The sequence below is a fragment of the Seriola dumerili genome, unplaced genomic scaffold, assembly GCF_002260705.1.
Source record: "Seriola dumerili isolate Sdu_G_001 unplaced genomic scaffold, Sdu_1.0 BDQW01000153.1, whole genome shotgun sequence".
Classification (NCBI taxonomy): domain Eukaryota; kingdom Metazoa; phylum Chordata; class Actinopteri; order Carangiformes; family Carangidae; genus Seriola; species Seriola dumerili.
This window is the reverse complement of record NW_019174408.1, coordinates 986774-1009013: the sequence shown is the minus strand read 5'-3', so window position 1 is coordinate 1009013 and position 22240 is coordinate 986774. Positions and strand designations below refer to the sequence as shown.

General features: G+C 40.6%; 2 protein-coding genes across 2 annotated transcripts in view; both read left to right on the top strand.

Moving 5' to 3' along the window:
• Positions 1 to 531: 531 nt before the first annotated feature.
• ppm1d (protein phosphatase, Mg2+/Mn2+ dependent 1D) lies at positions 532 to 8479 on the top strand. The gene is made up of 6 exons (XM_022751350.1): positions 532 to 1197; positions 2002 to 2230; positions 3897 to 4021; positions 4887 to 5068; positions 5197 to 5421; positions 6079 to 8479. Exons 1-6 carry the CDS (start codon positions 663 to 665, stop codon positions 6487 to 6489), a joined length of 1707 nt encoding a protein of 568 aa, XP_022607071.1. The 5' UTR covers positions 532 to 662; the 3' UTR covers positions 6490 to 8479.
• Positions 8480 to 16235: 7756 nt separating this feature from the next.
• The window catches only part of brip1 (BRCA1 interacting protein C-terminal helicase 1), a 37901-nt gene continuing 31896 nt past the window's right edge, over positions 16236 to 22240 (top strand). Inside the window, exons 1-5 of the mRNA XM_022751365.1 lie at positions 16236 to 16328; positions 17022 to 17142; positions 17694 to 17972; positions 18453 to 18586; positions 18750 to 18884. Coding sequence (XP_022607086.1) covers positions 16236 to 16328; positions 17022 to 17142; positions 17694 to 17972; positions 18453 to 18586; positions 18750 to 18884 — 762 coding nt within the window. The remainder of the gene's footprint in view (positions 16329 to 17021; positions 17143 to 17693; positions 17973 to 18452; positions 18587 to 18749; positions 18885 to 22240) is intronic.

Genomic DNA, 22240 nt, shown 5'->3' with positions numbered 1-22240 from the left:
AAGTTATGAGATACATATTAAAATATGAACAATACATGGAAACAAAATAAATACAATAAAAAGGAAAAAAATGCAACATAATAAATCAGGATCATTAAACCAAAATAATAAAAAGTATTTCAAAAAGACAAACTAAACTAGAGAGGTACCATGAAAGAAAAAAAAAGATTTTAAAGGAAATTATTTAAGGCCTTACAATTTTCTAGTGTTTGTATTGCTTTACTGTTCTTTAGTCCCTGTAATGAATCAACATTGTGCCCAATTATTATTTTGAATTGTTGTATATGCGGTTTCTTTTTAGTCCATTTGCATTGATGGATGTAGCATTTTCCATAAGTAAATAGAGAAAATATGTTTTTACATTCAATATCATTCTTATTTAAAAAATATATATATATAATAATATAATGCCTTTTTTTAATGAATAGTTGAACCAGTTAATATCGTAAAGACATTTTTCTCCTCTAGGGGGCAACAGCTGCATAGACGTGACACATGCACGTGCTAGAAGAAGACAAGCTGTGACGTCAGTGCGTTGGAGCATGCCTACTACGCTCGAACATAAACAAAGGCAGTACGCAGCGCTGGTATAAACTGTACTCTTCTGTCATTTTATATGCTAACAATACCTACAAATTGGGGAGCGACTTATTCCTGGAGCAATGGAAAATGCATTACTGATGCGAGTGAGTGTGTTTACCGACCAGGGAGGCAGGAAATACATGGAAGATGTGACCGAGATCATAGTGGAGCCCGAGCCGGGAGAAGACGAGCCGACGTCGGGTGAGCCAGAGGAAAGCGGTGAGGGGGGAGACTGTACGGTCAACTCTCCGGCGGTGCTCACGCCTCTGCACCGGACTGAAGAAACCGCGGCGTCCCCGGAGGTTCCAGATGAAACATTTGAACCTGTGCGAACGGAAGACCAAAGCTCATCCGCGGAAACATCTTCACCGGGAGGTCAGAGCCCAGCCAGCCGAGCTCAGCAGCAGACAACGGCAAGCCGTTCCCGCCGTTCCGTGGCGTTCTTCGCCGTGTTCGACGGTCACGGGGGTCGCGAGGCTGCGCAGTTTGCACGAGACTATTTGTGGGAGTTCATGAAGAAGCAGCGGGGGTTCTGGTCCGACTGCGACCGGGAAGTCTGCGCTGCTATACGGAAAGGATTTGTAGCCTGTCACCACGCTATGTGGAAAAAGCTACGTAAGTTTCCGTACACCATACGAAGTTATGACATTATGTTACCAACCGGGACGTTTTAGCTCGGAGTGTGAACCCCGCTCCAGACACCAAAACCAGACAGTCTGTGGCCTACACCCTAAAGTTTTCACTTGTTCATGAACAACAAGCACTGCTAGCTAACATTAAAAGCCGAATTCACCATCATATACTGTGAACTCAGTCAGCTGAGTCATTCTCATTGAGCTTAGTAGCTTTATAAATTGTCATATTTAGTATTTATTTCTGCTGCTATGTAAATACTAAATGATTTATGGGGCTAACAGTTTTAGCAAACAATAGCAACAAAGCTAACAAAGTTAGCACTAGCCGCCGGTTCAATCAAAACAAAGCGTAACACAGACAACCAGTCATCAGTTTACATTAAAGTATGTCCTCAAGTTATTGTCTGTAATATTGTACTTATTGTTTTTGACCCACTGTGTGTGTGTTTTCACATATTTCGTTATTACTCATTACTAAACTTACTATATAGTGTAGTAGCTAGTGTGTGTGATATGTGACACAGACACCAGTGTGTTCAGGTGGATATGCCCGGGCACGTCAGCTGCTTTACAGCTGTTGTCTACACACGGTGTCTATAAGGCGCATGTCTGACTTGGATAACACTGTAGAGACCAGCTCCAGCACAGACAGAGTCCAGTGAACTGACCCAACATTTTGCTGTGCTGTTAAATGTGTTGTTCAGTGTATAAGGGGCGTATAAACTAAGCAGTAAATGGTTATAGATCAGTAAAAATATTCATTTTCTGTCTTTCATTTTCTCAGCTGAATGGCCAAAGACACTCACAGGCCTTCCTAGCACATCGGGCACCACAGCCAGCGTAGTGGTTATCCGAGGAAATCGCATGTACGTGGCCCATGTTGGGGATTCTGCAGTGGTTCTAGGGATCCAGGACGACCCCACAGTCCCATTCATCAGAGCTGTGGAAGTCACGCAAGACCATAAACCCGAACTACCCAGAGAGAGGGAGCGTATTGAAGGTCTTGGGGGGAGGTAAGGCTTAATGCACAAGACACCTTCCCTCTGCATTTTATTTAAATACAATACAATATTAATGTTAGCTGTGTTCTCTGATGTAGCCTACTTGTCAAAATGTGTTATGATTTCTCTGCCACAGAGGCCCACATTGAATCAAACTGTCTGTCTGATGTTGGACAATTCAGAGTAAATAACGGGATATTTCTCGGAACAAAAAAAACGTTGGTCTAGTAACAGCATATTCATTCTCATGACTCGCCCCCCACCCCCACCACCACCACCACCACCACAAAGAATTGATTGTAACCAAGAAGCATCTGTTTTTAACAATAGTAAATCAAATGTTATCTGCATCAAAGGATACTCTTCTTTCTGCTGTCTGTGACATGTCTACTGATAAGATGTCAGAGTGATGGGCCTCTGGGTGGCTTGACAACAACCAGACTTTTATGCTTACACAACAGGGTGAACTCCATAGCTTTAAGGCTTTACAGTTGTACAATAAGTGGTGATGGCATTGCTGAATTCAGCTTTACTGCATAAGAAAATATAAAGACGGTGCATTTGATTTAGTCATGTTGTTGGGAATGTCAGCGATCGAGAAGTATTGCTTTAAAATCATATGAAGTCTGAGCAGTAGGGTCACTGAATCAGATATCAGTCTTGTGATTATAAACATGTGGGAAGTAAAGTGAACTCTTTCTACTTCTACTCTACATGTCAACGCTCCCTGTGACACGTGTACGAGCAGAAAAGCTGAAGACTTGGAATATATTTTCTGTAATGAATCCATAAACTATTTGCTGCATCTTCTACAGAAGTAACACTCATTGATTTGTCAGTGTAGTTTTGCAGGTAGTGACAGGAGGAAAAAAACAAATCGAAATGGAGCATAAGAGAGTTTTTTAACTGTCTGGATATTATTATGGGACAGATAATGTGATTTATAATAGTGTGTCTCATTATGTTTTGGGGAAAAAGATTAACAGCTGTCACTCTGCCAGATGTTTGTATTATTTTTGGGACCATATTAATTGCAACAACTAGCTACGGCTATGAGGAGGGGATATGTCTTTATTTTCTTTTCCTCAGTCAGTAGCAATGTCACAAGAAACTCAGATATCATGCAAAAAAACATATTTCTATGAGATATCGGAGACAACACAGAGATATTATGTCAGTTTTAATATGTATATTTCTGCTCTGACTTCCAGTTTCCTGCATTAAATGAATTAAAACGCATCAAAGTGGTAGTAGTGTGTTTTCCTTTCGTGTATCAGTGAAATGACATTATACTGAGTATAAAGAGTGACTTGAGTTGAGTTGCAGCAGCCAGGAATAATTTTAAAGCAGGATTAAGTCACCTTGATTTTAACCCAGTTTTTAACTAAACTATAACTAACTATAAATTAAACCTTTCTGTAAAAGTTTATCTTCTTCAAAGGGGTCAGTGGAAAAAGCCTCCAGAATAAACACATTTTCAACAAAAGCAGCATTTATCAATAAGATGTAGCAGTCTGCTTTAGTTTTAGCTGGATGTGCCTAATAAACTGGCAGCTGAGTGTAATCGTTGTTGCAGCACATCCATAATGTCTAAAACTATCTCTCTGTAATTTGTGGGTTCTTTGCCGGAAGTGATCACCCGTTTTTCTGTCCTCTCTCCTCCCGTCTCTGCTGACAGCGTGATCAAGAAGTCTGGAGTGAACCGGGTCGTCTGGAAGAGACCGCGGCTGAGTCACAACGGTCCGATCCGCCGCAGCACGGTCATCGACCAGATACCGTTCTTGGCAGTAGCCCGAGCTCTAGGTAAGAACAGCAGTAATCACAGTGAATAACCTGTTAACAAGGCAGCACTAATAAATGTGTGGAATAATGTTGTTATTTTTTCCTGACCATGATAAATTTACACAAAAAATTATTAAACATGAAAACTCTGAATTTAGTAAAAGCATGTTTAGGAGTTGTAGCTTATCATCAGAGATCAGAGAGTTCAGTTTTTAGTCGATGACTCTTGGTCTTCAGTCTAATTCTACGGACTCATCCATTCAGAAAACACTAGAATCAGAAAAAAACAGCCACTTTATATTATTGATCTTTGATTTATTTGCATTTATAAAAACTGTCATCTGGTTGATCAAATGCTTTTGTTTTCTTTGATCAAACTCTGCAGACTGCAGTTTATATGACAAAACAGACATCAGGAAAAGAAGCTTTACTTTCCTTTGCCTTCCACAGTTTTTTAAAATTTAAGGGCTTTGCACAGTTTATATATATATATATATATATATCCACTCCTGTATCGTTGGGGGTTCAGGATTGTACAGAATTTTGAAACAAGTGAAAGATAGGAAGGGAAGAAAATGTCAAACACTTCAACTACGTTTCTTTTTTATCTTTTATTTTATTTGACAGGGACAATGCATATTAATAACATTTCTGACAATATGCCAGAGTTAGCCCGAGAGGCAGGTTTTCATCTGTTGTCTCTGGGCCTGCAAGAGTAAAAACAGCACAAACATAAAAGCATAGAAGATTGGAGGACTGGACGACAGGAGTGGAAATGAATACAAACAAAGCTGCACTACATGAAGACAGAAAGACGAGCAACATGAAAACACCTCAGTGTTCTCGTGTTCACAAGTTTGATTTCTAATAAACTTCTCTGCACCAGGTGACCTGTGGAGCTACGACTTCTACAGCGGGGAGTTTGTGGTTTCTCCTGAGCCAGACACCAGCGTCGTGACCCTTGACCCCAGAAAACACCGCTACATCATCCTGGGCAGCGATGGCCTGTGGAACATGGTTCCACCTCAAGAGGCCATTTCCATGTGTCAGAACAACGACGAGGTGATGGTGAGTGAGACTTGTTTCTGTCATTATAGGTGAACGACCTCCTGTCCGACCCGCCTGGACTGTGGTCTGTTGTAGATTAATACTCGCCTCAGACGGCGTCAGCGTCAAAACAGGCTTCTGTGTTTCAGGCACCATGTGGAGTGTCGAGTGCCCGGCAGCTCGTCAGCCACGCTCTGCTGCGGTGGCGCCAGCGGATGTTGCGTGCCGATAACACCAGTGCCATTGTCATCGCTCTGCAGGAGCCCGGGACCTCCCAGGACACCCTGCACCACGAGGAGGTGCTTCTCGACCTCGCCAAGGTGTCCCAGTGTCCCCCCGCCTCCATATCTCGTGCTGACACTCCTCTCCTCCAGGTGAGGGCAGGGTGACGAGAAACGGTTATTGTTTTAAACTCAACTGTCTGTCCACCGTCTCAGCCATTATGCTGCCCACTGCTGGAACCAGCTGCCAATGGAGATCAGATCAGATCTGCCCGAACCATAACTGGCTTTAAAAAGAAGCTAAAACTGCTCTGTTCTCCTCTGCCTTCATGTAATCTTTAATATGGCACTTTAATGAGTTATTGTCTTTTTTATAATTATACAGTTTTATACAGTTTTCTTATTGTGCTTTCACTTCTGTTTTTATGTTTCTTTTATTTCTGTTAAGCACATTGAATGACCTCTGTGTATGACGATGTGCTATACAAATAAATTTGAAAAACGCTGCCAATCAGAGGACGCCAGCTCCGCCTGCAGTATGAATTAGGGCAAATGAGCTCATTTAGAAAGTTTCCATTCCCACAGCTGTTCCTTGATAAATCTTTTAAACACTAGTGTTTAAAAACCTTATTTGACCAAATTCTAAAGGTCATTGTGATTTCATTGACAGCCCTTTAAGCTGCCGTTCCCTCTATTCCAGTTCCAATTGTTTTTATGTTGTATTGTAAAAACTGAAGGTTAAAGGTGAATTATCCTCATGTATAAGTGAAGTTTGTCATCCCTGTTTCTTCTCTTCTTCCTCTCCTGCAGCGACCTCCAGAGGAAGACTCTCCCTCTGCCGTGTGCGAGCTCCTCCCTACCCTGGAGCGACGGGACGGACTATCAGGAGGCAGCAGCCTGTACCACATGAATCTGTCTGACCCGTTTACTCTGACTCCGCTGTGTCCGAACAGCAGTGCTGAGCTGCCCAGTCAGTCCAGCCCCTCTGACAGAACAGCTGGCAGCAGGACGCCCAACAGCAAAAGAACTATTGATGGATCATCGCCATCATCGTCTTCATCGTCGTCACCATCATCCGGCCATTCGGCTAAGAAAGCCCGGCGCAGGACTGCCGACAGGCCGCCCCTGGTCCAACACAACGCAGAGAAGAAACAGAAGGAGTCCAGCAATGTGTCCCCGATTCTTCAGCAGCATAACAAGACCACAGTATGTGTGTACTGAAACACACACACACACACACACACACACACACACACACACACATATACATACATACATACATACATACATCAGCCTGCTGCCTCCCACTGTTTTCCTCGTCTCCAGTGGCATTCCTGTTCCTTATGTTTGCGACTCTCCTCACTAACTGTGCTCTACAGGTTATGGAGAGATTTGTCTACTTACTCAGCACCAGTAAAATACTTAAACTTAAGTTTGTTTTTTTTGTTTTTTTGTTGTTGTTTTTTGGACGAGTGCTCATTTTCATAAGACTTCCTGTGTCTTTGTTTCCTCTATGAAATACTGACTTCACCTCTTTCTGGTAACAGTTGTAAGAAGTACGTAATGATGCTGGCGTAAATATTATGCATTTTATAGTTGAGTATTGAGAACTAAGTCAAACTGTTCATTTAAAACAAATATATATTTTTTATATATTATTTTAGTGTCTAATAATAAAACATGAAAATGTCTTTTAGATGAGCTTTCATCTCCTCACTCTTCCCAGATACCATTGTGTGCACACCCTGTGTTTAAGCATATTTCTGTATTTTTATTATTATCATCATATTTAATCACTGGAGATTTGTCTTGAATATGAAGGTGCTGCTACAGTCACAAACCAGTAAGCTACTACATTGTGTATATTTATAGTTAAATATATGTAATAAGTGTGGGTAGCATGTTTTTTTTCTTTGCGAGTACATGTTTGACAGAGCACATCTGCCCCTGTGAGGTTTCCAATCAAGGAAGTTGTTGTTAAATTTTAATTGCACAATTAATCTGAAGGGATTAATCCTCTCCCTCAGTCATTTTACATTGTTGTGATTTGTAATCGCTTCCTGTGAGCCTGCTCCACACACTCATACATCAGGTATGATTTTTTTTTCTGTTTCTGAGAATGCCTTTCAGCAGCCTGAAGCTTTTGCAGGAGTGTGTATGTCTGTCTCTATTATGATGCATTTACTGAACGTCAAGGGGGCTCGAAAAACAAACATTTCCTGTGGTTCGGAGTTTATGTTTCTGATTATTTAGTGCTGCCAGACTTCCATTGTGACTCCACTGGAGGTATTAGTGATGTCACCTTGTCTGTCAGCCACACATGTACGGCAATAAGAGAAATGCTCCATCACAAACATGTTGGTCCCGACAGACAAGGACTGTCTCACACCACCAGTCTATCCTGCCACCTTATTCAGATAACAGCTGTTGGTTCTGTTTCGTTGAGGCAGGTCGAGAGGTTTCCAGAACATTTTCTTATACAAGCCATTGTCCCTCCACGCTGCACCTGCAGTTGTATCGTTACTGATGTATGCACAAGGCTCATTTGTGAGTAAATACACTCTGCATGGACTTTCTAAGAGAATATTTTTGCACTATTACGGTGACTATAATCTTTGAGGAAGAAATGTTTTCTTTTTTCCTTTGAAAATGATGTAGTGAAAATTGGAAGAGATGATCGGAGTCTAAAACGAAAAGTTTCAGGACAAATAATCAGATTATTTTAATTTAAACAAAAAGAAGGGAATCCTTATTAATCTGAGTAATTTTCAGAACATGGCTCTGCCCTCTTTTACCTCTGATGTTTTTCTTACATAACAGACAGTGTATGATTCAAATGATAAATATTCACTGCGAGAGAATATTGACCATGACACAGATACGACACACGTCTTAATCTTTGTAAAACCTTGTTACATTATGATGTATTTTCATTGAGCTAAGTGCAATTTCTAATAGGAATTTGTAGCATTATGAATTGGTTAAAAAATATTGTACAATATTGATTGACAGTGTTGGAGGAACGATAATGCTCATGTGTGACATGTTCTCTCTGCAAATACAGTCTCTTACTTTGGATCCCTGTATGATTTTTATATACTATTTTTGAGAATATTCATTTACTCTGTTGAATAATGACATACCTGATTTAGATGGCTGTACTGACAGCAGACAAGTGCATGTGTACAGTGCAAATGTGAAAAACACTTACCTGGAAATAAACATATTTAAATAAAAAGTTGAAGTTACTGTGCTTTGCAAGAGGATAGTTTCTAATTCTTAACACCTTCTGCTTGTTAACTGATTAAATTATAGAATAATAGCTCACAATTGTCTTAAGCTGAGGACATCACTTAGTTTGATTTGAATACTCAAGTTTTTTCATAACATCAATATTTGTTTTATCAATTTTTCATATTTTATTTATTTTTATTATGTGCCTGTAATGCAATAGCATTGAAGGCATATATTACTATCCTGCATACTTATTCGACTTATTCATCTTCCGTATCGACATTTTGGCACTTTGAAAAAACCACACAATATATATATCAATAAGTATATAAAAATGGACGTCAACGCTGGGTCTGGAAAATGAAGCCAATGCGTAAGTGCCTTAAACATGCATTCTATTGATCGACCATCAGGGGGCGACTCCACTGGTTGCAAAAAGAAGTCTATGTATTGAAGTCTATGGGAAAATGACCCTACTGGTCACTTGATTTGTTACCTCAGTAAAGGTTTTCGTTATGTGTTTATGGTCTGAATCTCTAGTTTGAAGTTTTCTTCAATACAAAATGATGTTATTTTTTTTAAATTATGGTCCTATTTAAAAGAAAATAGATGTTAAAGCAGAGTGGCTTTAAGGCGTGACTACTGCCTGATTGACACACAGGGGGACCTGCCTGATAATCCGGATATGAGGTCAGAGCAATGTGTCGGACATTTGATTTGTCATTGTGTTTTCAGTTCATCAAAGTTAGCTCCAATATGTTGTTTGCCTGAAAATGTCTTGTTCGGCTTCCAGTTGTTCTATAAGACACTCAGAGGAGTCGGCGGTTCAGTTTTTTCCCGGTAAGTACAAGCCTATTTCTTTGCTAGCCAAAATTAGCATCCCTGTTAATGTCACAGTTCAGGTGAAGATGCACCTTGCTAACCAAGCTAGCCAGCTAGTGCTAGCGTTAGCTGATAACTTAGCGATTGCTATGCTAACGGTACCTGGCCCCGCTGGGCTGATAACCTGTGTCAACCTGGGTTAGCCCGTGGAGGTGTTCAGTCAAAGCCCAATAAAAAGGTGAATTTAATCGACGTTAATCTAACGACGTTTGGTTTGTGTTTCTCCACATGTGACCCAGTTTAAGTGATCTGCGTTAGTGTAATGCGCAGCGTTAATGTTGGTTAATACATTGTCCATCAAGACGTCGTGATAGTTCAAGTTAAGATAACGTGACGTATACAAAATGTTTAGACAAATATTTGTCATGTAGAAGATTGTTCATTTAATACTCAAACCAGTCCTCAACTGAAGCAGACATTCATGCACCTATCCTGACAGCTGATCGATATTTGTGATTAACTGTGATCCACCGCATCTTAACTCAAGTGTTTGTGTTTTATTGTCATTTGAAAGGTTTCCACACTGTGAAAACTGAGTGATCTGTGCCAACAGAAGGAGGACCTCATGTACAGAGCAGCCCATTTGTTTCCATTCATCTGGTTGTGGAGAAGGGAGACTGCATGGACATCCTTAGTTCTCTAATGTGCTGTGATGATGATGATGGTAGAAAACCTCTCCCAGTTCAGCTTCCTCTGATGAAATGACAGACTAACTGCTGATGAGTTAGTTTATTAATCTGTCTTCAGTATTCACAGGTTCAGTTTCTTACCTGCAACTTCATTCTGCTGCTGTTGTTGACAGGTGATGGTAGCAACACTTTTAAGATCAGAATTTATAAATATTAAACTGTGATTAAGTGACGGATCATCTCTAGCACTGTCACCACCTCCACAGGTGAAAGTATTTACCAATTAACATCAGCATGTTTTTTGATCCTTCATTGTCAGTGTTGTCAGACAACATTTAAATATTTCTAGTATTTATGTTGTTGATTAAAGCTAACATAGAAATAGTCACACAATGCTGTACGTGTTACTATTGTGAAAATTCATACCAGATGTGTTCTATAAAAACCATCAACAGAGTTAAAGCAAGAGCTTCAGAAATAACTTTATTGGACATTATAAACTACATGAATTTAAACAATTTACATCACTGGAAACATGTAAAAGAATAATAAATGGATTAATTAAATACTATAGTGTACAATTTACAATCAACTAACTATTTAAAATCAAAAAATAGTTGTGGATGAAGTTAAAGCTGAATTTCTCTGTCATATGTAAGTTTGTTTGATAAAAAGAAGTAGTTGAATCAACAGCAACAGAATCTTTAGTAACAAGTATAATCATTATTCATCATGAGTCCTAATGTGTGAGACAGTTAATATTAATTTGCTCCAGTAACAATCTCCCTCTAAATAAGTGATGCTGTTGGAACAGCACACTGATATTAACTATAATGGCTGAGGACTATGAAATATGAATCTAATGTTTTAAACTATTGACAATGTGTTACAGCTACAGTGGAGTCCAAAAGTCATGTGATTGTATGTCTGACGTGGGGCAGAGAGTGTAATACGACAGTGAGGGTGAAGGGAACAAGGAAGAGCATAGCTGATCAGACTGAACAATGTTATGGCCACAAGAGTAACATTAAAAAATACTATATTATCATATAAGACACTGTGTCTATGTTTGGGAAGAGAAGATCTTCATGTGTGGACACTGCAGGTGGAGGTGGTGCAGGGCCTCCATCATTGCTGCAAGAGGTTGTAGGTGTCCCCAAAGATCCAGACCTTGGCTGTAAAATAAGAAATGGATTTGTCAACATGTGTCATGATACAGAGCAGAAAACTCTGGTCAAAAGTTCCCACAGTGACACTGAAGTTACAAGGATCAAACTTTGTACTTGTCAGTGTCACACACTGGAGCTAGCCGCCGTTTTCGTTAGCATTAGCATTTTTTTTTTTTTTAATCTTTATTGGTCAAACAGAACCGGGGGGGGGGGCTAGCTTGCTAGCATTAGCAGCTAGCTTGTTGGCATTTTTCATTGATGCATGTATTTAACAATTTTATAAGATTGCTAAACAAGTGCGAGGGCTAGCTAGCATTAGCAGCTAGCGTTAGCATTTTTTTTCTATATTAGTGACAACCACACAGAATAATTGTAATAAAAAAAAAAAAAAGATGACATTGATAACAAGTATAAAGCTAACAATGATATATAATAATAACTGTTGCCAAGGTGATCCAGAGGATCTCCTGGGAGGAGTGGAGGCTCCACTGTTGGAGGAGGACACATGGGGCAGAGGAGACGGCCCTCCTCATTCAGGATCTCCACGTCACCCTGGACGTCCCTTTGCTGGATTCTCTCTGCATCCAGGACATATGGAGACACAGAGGAGCCACCAGCTGCATTCAGGACCCTGCAGGTGTGCAAACGGGCCAGTGTTAGCCGCCTGGTGGAAGCCGTTTGCAACCAGCTCTGCCGTCTTCACCCAGTAGCCACGTGGTCCAGAGGGCCGTGAGGACTCGGTGGTCATTCATTCTCAAGGATCATGTGGCATCAGAGAGGCAGTGCTGGCCGGCCCCAGGTTGATGGCTCAGACCAACATCCAGCTCTTTGAATTGAATTGAGGACTCAGTGGTAAGAGTTTGTCATAAAGCTGTTGGTGTGTTGTAATCTGTTCTGTGATTTATCTTTTAATGAAAGCTGAAAATCCTAAAACAGTCTGTGTTTGTCTGTGTGTTCAGGTGCTGGCCAGACTCTCCCAACAGCAAAGGGTCTGTCCTTGGTCCAGGTGGGACAAGGACAGACCCTTTAACTTCAATGTCCTGGAGGAACAGCCTGGGCCCTCCAGCAGGGGTCTGCCCCCTCCTCCTCCTCCAGACGATGAACAGCATGGCCCCTCATCCAGTGCTGTTGGTCCTCCCCTCGCTCCAGCACCACTCCCCTCCTCTGTTCATCCACCTCCTCTGCCTGGACTACCTGTACCCAGGACCAGAGCCTACAGGAAGAGGAAGGTGACCTGAAGCTGCTGTGGCAGAGCGGGGGCCGCTTCCTGGAGGAAAAACCCCTCCGGCTGCCAACATCATACATCTGCAGCAAGTGTGGCCAACCCAGAAGGATTGACACTGACCTCACTCACATTGCAGGTGTGTCACACTGTGACTGTTGGTGGAAAGACTGTGGAGGGAAGAGATGAAGAGAAGACAGGAGGACAACTTCTTCTATCTTCATTTATAACTTTTAACTGACATTATTTGTAATTATTTGATTAGTTGCAGTTGGAGTGGTGTTTGTGTCAGCTGATGTCTCATGATGATCTCAGTCCAGTGTTCCCTCTCTTTTAGCTCTGTGTTTGGTCTCCACCAGCTCTTGAGGGAAATCTGTCTCTTTAGCTTCTTAATGCTCCACTATGTTCAGCAGCTGCTCTCGGACCGTGTGTCTGCTGTTTGCTGCTGAGGAGGTCGTGGACAGCGGCTACGACCCAAGAAGTTTATATATTCAAAGATGACAAAGACTTTTACTGAACTGTTCTTTTTTCTTTTCTTTTAATTGTACTCTTAAATTGCGTTCACCATGGCCGTAAGAAGGTCTGAAAAACTCTAACACCAAGATGGAAAGTTAAAATGAGCGCAGTGCAAAGACTGGACACTGACTGTTTCCCTGGTAAAAATGTTGTAAATAGTTTCCATTGGGATGGCCGTAAGAAGGTCTGAAAAACTCTAACACCAAGATAGAAAGTTAAAATGAGCGCAGTGCAAAGACTGGACACTGACTGTTTCCCTGGTAAAAATGTTGTAAATAGTTTCCATTGGGCACAATGCTGTTACTGTATGTAAAGATTCATTTGTAATGTGTGCTTTCTTTTATTCTCGCGGCTCACATCATGTGCTGTGGTGCAGTGGATGGATGGGCATTGGTTAAGGAAACTAAGGTCATCACATGACTCACTGTCACAGGGTGAGGAGCCCTGGAGAGAGATCATCAGCTTCACCGGAACCTAAACTTCTATTAGTAAGTTATATGATAAGTTTATGGCGCTGCAGTGACTCACTGTCGCCTCTTGAGGAACAAAGTGGTGTTACAAGATGAGACGGACAGTTCAGGACTTCTAGCAGCAGTTACACAGTTGACCTTTTTAAGGCAATCTGCAGTCACTTATTTCTGCCCCATTAACCCCATTACCATTCTGTTCAAAGGAATGCATTTTATTAAGCGTTGCTGTATATTGGGTAAACTTTAAATAAAGGGCTGATTTGTTTTAGCATTTGTAAGTGTCCTTGATTTTTAGTTTTAATTCATATAAACAGTATGTATCAGGTGAACCTGGATGAAACTTATGCAGTATAATGGAACAGGCCTGCAGTAAATCCTTCATGAGGATTATAATGTTCAGTATTTACTGAATCTGTTTGAGAAGTGTTGGTTTATTTTAATGGTCATTGTGGAGGCTGTAATTGTGGTAATGTTTAAGTGTACTGGGATATACTGGGAAGTGTTCCTAATATTTTGTCAAATCTAATTCCTATAAATGGGATGGTCAAAATATTAGGAACACCTCTCAGTATAGGGTTAGTTTTTATACAGTGGTGTCCAAAAGTCTGAGACCACTTTCCCATGTAGCCTCACATGTTGCTCCATAGCAGCTCTAGTATCTTTGTTTCATTTAAAAAGGAGAATAAAAGGAGCCGTTAAAAACACTGAATAGAGTTCAGCAGGGTATCTCCATATGTCTTGAGTTGTTGTGTCTCACCTATTTCTCCTTGTGAATTTCAGGAGAAAAATATGAGAAACAGCATTTTAAACAAAATAGAAACTAAAGTGAAGCTGAAATGAGAATCAGAGTTTTGTCTCCTGAGCTGAAGAAGAGCAAAATTTCTTCAGGAATTTTCTAGTTATATATTCTTAGCGATTCGATTAACCATGGCAATGTAAATGCTGATGAAAGGTGAAAAAATTCCCAAAGAGAATGAATGAGGAGACGTCTTCAAAACGACCAAACCCAGCCCTCTACTTCAACACACACACACTTATTGACAGAAACACACAAACACCATCTCTATGATATGAATTAACCTTCACAATAAAAGTCTCAACATGGTAAGAGGGAATTTTTGGCTCTGTTGTACAAAACCTTATGCAATTTATACTGCCAAACACAGAAGCACTGACACTTTCAAAATAAGAGTCTAAGAAATTAACAGGTAAGGTAGGTCATAAAAGTTCGATCTTAGAAGCTATCGTCTATATGGGGATGTAGTGGTATAGCTTTATTGCAGATCAACCTCTGTAAGGGCATGTACATGTGTGTATACATGTCTTGCTGTGATTGTGGGGACAAATTTAGGTTTGAAACCCATCAGTGTGAGGTTATTTTGGCCAGTCGTGACAGTTTCAAAAGGCTTCCTGAGGGACACCAGACTCTTCATAGATGTGATGATGTGACCTCAGAGACAGATGTATTCACCTTACACTCTTTAGTGTGAACTGAACATTGAGTTGAGATTGTGAAGCAGTTGTCAGTGTAGTACAGCTCATGTACATTCGTTTTATTCATAACTTAATTGTTGTCATTGGGAAGGATTTTTAATAGATAAACCATCTGTGGTTAAATTATACTGAGTATGTTTTTTTCATATTTACCATCTGCCTCATGATGAATCTAACAGGTCACTTTGGAGAATTTGTGTTTTCATTGTTATTAACATTGATAAATACATAAAACAAATTAGAAAAGCACAAACTCTAGTATCTATCTCTAGATCCTGTATTGACACTGTTGAAGGACTGACACATTTAAACATTTCTATCATGTTTGTTGTTGATTAAAGCAACATAGAAAGTCTTGGGATTAATTACAAATTCAGTAAAACTTCAATGTGTTGTGATTTGTATACTGTGCTGCTGCTACTGTTAAAATTCATACCAGACACACTCCATAAAAACCATCAACAAAGCAAGATTTCACATTATGCATGATGCGGGTGGGCGTACTTGGTGTCCTCGGGGACACAGGTCATAGCCACCCCTCACTCCTCCCACGGAGTGAGTGATGTCACGGCAGTTTGCCACTTGACCTGAACGGGACCATGCGGATGTTTACTAACGTCACTTCCGTTGTGTTTTTGACAAAATATGGGCGTAAAAAATTGCTACTTACCACAAGTATTGGTGACATTATACACCAGTAAAATGTTGTCGAGTGAAGTCTATAGTCACCCAAAAAAAATTTCAGAGAAAATACATTGATGTACTCCGTATTCCGCGATGTTTCACAGTTAGGATTTTATTTTGAAGGCGGTTTCAGGAAGCCCTGTGGCTTCCTGTTTATTGCGCAGATGTGATTTTTGAGAGCGGGAAGAATCATAGGGAGAGGAAAGTTAATGGAAACAGCCTGGGTTCGTCTTCAGAGTCGTTTTAAATACTGTAAGAACATTTTCTTTTGTCCAGTGTTACCAGTTTAAACTGGGACCTGGATACCAGTGACAAATCAAAGTAACGGTGGAAAACTTAGCATTGGCGTTTGTTCAAGCTAGGTGGTCAACAATAACTAAGCTAGCTAACAAGTAACTGTCAAGTGTCATGTAGACACAGTGATACAAACAGGTCAAAATAACGTTGGTTAAACTGTGAAATTCTTCTAAATTGTGTTAGTTAAGTCGGTGTTAACCATGTTAGCTTGTGAGATAATCAAGTGCAGTGTTTAACGTTAACTGGGGCTAACGTTACACCAATATGTGGTCATATCAGGTTTATCAGACGTCCTGTTTTTTTGTTTTTTTTAGACATATTTCTGTGAAGCAGGGACAGGCACAGGGATAACTCTGTGGAGCCGAGGATCATGGCTACATCCCGAGTGGAATACACCATCGGAGGGGTGAAGATCCACTTCCCCTGCAAGGCTTACCCATCCCAGCTGGCCATGATGAATTCAGTGAGTAAACTGTCAACACAACAGAAACTTACAGTCTGGTCCTGGTGTTATTTATAGAAATCAGTAGTATAAGTAGTAATGTAATATTAATACATTTGTAAATCAAAATCTAAAACTGAATTATGAAGTTAGGAAGTTATATGACAATATTTGCAGTATGTGTGATTGGCCCATTAGTTGTCATTTTAGCCCTTTTAAAATAGACTGTTACACCCATGAGTCACTTTGGCCTTGGTACTGCTATTTTAGGTGAGTCTTGGTCTGTGCTGGACTCGGTCTTCATGCAACTTTGACCAATTAAGTTAGAGCTTAATTGAAAGCTCTAACTGGAGAATTGGTTCCTATGCGCTCCCACACAAAAGTGACAACTACAAGCCTTATATTCCCATTTTTATAAAGTTACATTTCTCCCATGTTTGTGCCTCTGTAACTTTGGTCAAGTATCTTTTATGCCAGTGGTTCTCAAGCTGTTTCACACCGAGAACCACGGACCCCCGGATGAAAAGATTTGTGCTTTTAAATGTTTTATTACAGAAAGTGTTTGAAACCCATGACAAAATAGTCATACATTCTGTCATTGTATTACTTATGGATGGAATTATAGTCAAAGAACCCCCTCAAAGACCCCTTGGGGTCTCGCAACCCCACTTTGAGAACCATTGTCTTATACTCTTGTGTTTGCCTTGTCTACAGATTGTACGCGGGCTGAACTATGGGCAGCACTGTTTGCTGGAGAGTCCCACAGGAAGTGGAAAGAGCTTGGCCTTGCTCTGCTCTGCTCTGGGCTGGCAGCGGGCTCAGCTGGGTAAGCCTGGTCTCACTAAGACCAACATATTTTTCTTTCTTGCCATTTTCTTGTTTGAAAATATATTTTGATCTTGTGTAATATGACCTACCCCATATTCCGGAGGGGAATTGTCTGAACGAATCAGAGTCAGATGTCTCAGAGCTTATCAATTTCCTTATCAATCCTGGCGTGTTTTTCTGACGTCAAACTTGTGTCGATGCTGCTGGAAACTTACAATAAGAAGGAGTCATGGTGGAGAGGAAGAAAGCTGCAGGACGCTTAGAAGATATTTTCATTGGCTAAGACAGAAAGAAATGTGAAGCTTTTGCACACCAGATTAACATGCACATGTTTTTCCTACTGGGTCGTGTTGACGCTGAAAATCTGTGTAGGCTTACTATTATTCCTACTGAAATTGATCAGGAATCATTAAGGGAATTGATAAAGAATCAGACCGACAAAGCAAAATTGAAAATGCCATTGATATCAGTAAAATTTTATCAATTCCCATCCTGACCCCATATGCAGACTGAGAGTCAGTGTCCCTGTCATATCTGTGTTTCCATGTGTGGTGACAGCTAAACTACAAGAAGGAGGAGGCACAGGGGACGACAAGAGCCAGTCAGATAAATATGCTGAAGACTGTAATAAGTCAGACGTCACCTCCGTCTGTCAGTGTGTGTGCCACAACAAAGCCTGCAGGCCCTCAGCTACACCAGCTACACCAGCTACACCAGCTACACCAGCTACACCAGCTACAGCAGCAGCAGCAGCAGCAGTTGATCCCGATGTTGTGGACCTCACTGAGTCACCATGTAAAGAGACGACACAGCTGCAGCCTCCAGCTCCTGGACAAAGTGAGTAATATCCATCACTAATATTTCTTGCTTTTGGATTACTGCTTAGTATAATTCTGTGTGTAGATTTGTGGGCATGCAATTTTGTAGGATGATAATTATCTATTAGATAATGATGAGCTTGTTTATTTTCTTTGTGTTTGTTGACTCACTTGTTATTATGTGTCATGTATTGTTTTATGTGTATTATTGTGTTGTGATGAGCACTGAATATGTATGGTTGTATTGTCAACATCAAACCTGTATAAACCCCAAGAAGAACAGCTGCTGCAGTGCAAAAGCTAATGGGGATCTTAATAAACAAACAAACAAGGTTTGTATAGGTGTGTACAGGAACAGTACGCTAATGTTGTTTTTGCATTGTCTAATTGTAATTAAGAGAAGAGATTGTAGGATACAGATAAGAGGCACTAAGCCATTTACACACTTCATTTCTGTTTTCTGTTTCTAATCCAAACATTTTTGTTTTGTGTTGCTTAGCGCCGTTACAAGACGAGTCTCAGCCCAGGAAACAGTCAATAGCCTCTCGTCTGTCTGAGAAGTTCCAGTCTGCTGCCAACAAAGACGACAACTTCCAGCCAGACAGGAAACGCATCCGCACTGCGGAGCACAAGGTAGTCATAGATGCTTTGTATATGCATTTATGACTTGAATTTAGAGGCTTGATGTATAAATTCTTGACCTCATCGCATAAAAATATAGAATAGTAATACCTGCAGTGGTTAGTGACGGTTCTCATACAGAAATGTTGAAGTAAAGTTTGTGTTTGTTCCTCAGGGTCGGAAAAGGCAGCGTCTGGAGAAGGGAGTGATTTTCATCGATGATGATCTGGAGCTGGAAAATGAGCCTCCGGATCAAAGTGTGTCGACAGAGACAAACAACCCTGCAGCTGGTTTGTTCTCATCATACAGTGTGAGTACATCACAGAGGGAGAGGCAGAGTGACACTATTCATCTGGTTCTACTGACACCATCTTTGATGTGGCTGTAGTGATATAGTTTAATTGATTACTTTAATATGGACAGGATAGAATATTTAGGCATGGTCCACCTGTATCATCATCCACTCACTCCAGCAAGAAAACTGGTTCCCAGTTTATTTATACTGGAAACCAAAAAACGTTATTTTAAAAATGTTAAATATTAATGGAAAATATTCATTATCAGCATCTTTAATACAAAATATTATTAACAAATCAAAGTACTGATTAAACCTTTTCACAGGAGTCATTTTTACCAGACAAAAGCTCAGGTGTATCTAATCTGGTTAATGATGTTGTGTTATGTGTCTCAGTTCTGTAGCAAGGCACTAATGTGTAACCTGGACACCTTAATGAACCACAGCCATCATTAATGTTATTAATTACACCTGTGCTTTTCCTGTAGTGACATGTCAAAATGAAAAGATCCTCTTTGTCCACTACTGAGACATTAAATAGAACAGAAGCATCATTAGCTGTTATTAGCTGCTATAGCTCGTCCTGCTGTAAGATGTTAAAATATCTGCTGTGGGAAAAGTCTGTTGAACCCGTTCAGTGTCTTTAAACAGAAACACAGACTGGATTACAGCTATTAATGGACTTGTTCTTATTTTATGGTTTCACCATGTCAGCAGTAGGTTCAGAATCAATATTCATCATCACCACCAGGTGGCGGTATACTCCACCTAATTGACCATGGCTGTGGTTAAAGTTTAAAACATGTAGTTAATGTGTGTTTGTAAAAACATGTTCGTTTTAGAAAACAAAGTATATAAATGATAGTTTAAGACAAACAGTATATTACACTATATCACCTTAAGAAACAGGAATATTTGTGTAAACAGGGGTCTGTGTATATCCACACAGGTTTTACAATTATATGTGACTTGAACTGTTTGTTGTATTTATTCATGTGATCATTTTCATGTCTTTTGTATGAAGTCAAATGATCTGTAAATTATTGATGAAGAGTCTTTTCAAGACTGACTTCTTTTTCCCCGTTATGGAAAGATTTAACGCAAAATAGTAAGATAAAAAATTATTACACCACATAGTTATTACAGTAGTTTACAGGTTCTGCAGTGATAGTTTAATTTCCTTCAGACTCAAAAGCACCAGTCCACAGTCACATTAATACAAATACCCCATTTATTTTAATGAGTGTAGAGACAATATAAAAAAATACCTCAATTTAACAGCATCACAAACTGTAGTCTCTAATGTGATCATAAAACTGGATCAAAACCAAAACAAACAGGACGGAGCAAAAGTTTGTGATGGATAAAAATCTAAGCATTTAAAGTGCTTAAAACATTTGCACAGTACCGTATATAACCTTCATAAAGGTCAGATTTTTTATGGTTGCAGTTTGATCGTTTACAATTCCTCTTTTTGTCTAAAATTGTCAGAAATTTAAAAAATCCAGTTATATTTTCTCAAATTTCTTGCTTTATCTTAGTTTAGCACTTAGTAAGTTTACCATCATATATAATCACATATAATAATGAAATGTTTTCTGCTGTAAGTTGAAAGTTTAGGTGTAGGATCTCGTATCAACCCATTGGAGCATTAAGAAGCAACCAAAGCAGGTGCATCAAGTAACACCGTGTTCTTAAAGGTATCACGATGCGGTTTCTGGTGAATTATCCATGTTCCTGAGTTCTCTGCAGGTCCCAAAGACCAACAGGTTACCCATAATCATTACACATGCTCAACAAATAAAACGCTGTCGCAAAGCTCACAAGAATGGCTGAACTCTCGCAACTGCGTCTAAACCTGCCAGGTGTGTGGCTTGGATTTAGAGCTGTGGATGACGGGGAGGTGGAAAAAGAGGAGGAGGGAAAGTGAAGTCGAAAAAGCGCATCCGTCTCTGGTTTCCCTGCAGCTACATGACCCGGGCTCTTTTGTCCTGGGAGTGCTGACTGACGGCCTGAATGGGGCCCTTTGAAGCAAGCTCCAGTTTTAATTAAGAGGGTTTGCCTCGCCCGGCCCGCTGATCTGTGAAAGCCACGGGGATAAATATTGAATGGGGTTCACCCGCTGGTTACTGCGCCCGAGGGATAAACAGGTGCTTTGGAGGGCAGATATTTGCCACGGTCCCTCCCTGCACAGTGCGGTCATATCGGGAGGAGGGGGTGTTCGGTGTCATGTCTTCTGAGGTACTGGCTATTGAAGCCCACCCTTATTGGAACGAATTCCTAGCCCCTGAAAGCTGTGGAATGAGGAGCAAATTGGCATCCAGCGAGAGGCGCCAGTGATACCTAAGCGATCCGCTGCCTGCGGCCCCTCGGTGCCCTCTGACTGGCCCCCTGGAGTGTGAGATTTCCATCTATCAGGTGTTGGCAGGGAGTAAAGCAACAGAAGCCTACCTGTGAATATTCGGAGGTGTTCAGTAACACCACTGACCTCTGTTCTGTCAATTCAAGAGGGCTTTAGCCACTGCGTACACTCACACCTGGCAGTGTCGGTATCCCAAGAAACTTATCATACCTGAGTGAACCTAGGAAACCTAAAGAAACTTGGTATACTTGTACTAAGTCAACATGGTATACCTGTAAACCTAAAGGAACTGAGTATACCTGTACTAAGTCAATATAGTGTACTTGTAAACCTAAAGGGCATTTTCACACCTAAAGTTGGTTTGATCTGGTCCAACTCAGTTGATGAGTTTGTAAACTTGTAGGTTTGGTTTGCTTTCACACAGAAAAATCAAGTGAACCAAAATGCATCATTACAAACCAGGTGAGAACGTTCACCCCTCTTACTGATCAGATTGTCTGGAGCAGGAAAGTTCTAGTTCTAGTGGAGTCGGATCGAGTTCAGAACTCTTTCACACCAAAACCAAACCACTCCAGAGTTTGTTTGGGACTGGACCGAGACCACCTCCTCAAAAGGGTCTTGGTGCGATTGTTTCGGTCCGGACCCAAGTGTGATTACTGTTTTCACACCTGCACAAACGAATTGTACCAAGGGGGAAAACGAACCAGGGTTCGGTTTAAACGGACTCAAAAAAACAGGTGTGAAAACACCCTTAGTATACCTGTACTAAGTCAACATGGTATACTTATAAACCTAAAGGAACTTAGTAAACCTTTACCCTACAGTGAACCGACACATGCCTTCCCTCACGTTACGTGTTGTCTGACGGACAAAGCGAGGGCATTGTCATTGCTGACGGCACCCAAGGAGCAGCACCAGTGAAATTGTTCTGCGCTGAAAGAACCAGTATGTTCTTGTTGCGAGAGGAGCTGGTGTCCCGTTTGCCCCTTTTGCCAGTTATCTGCATTCC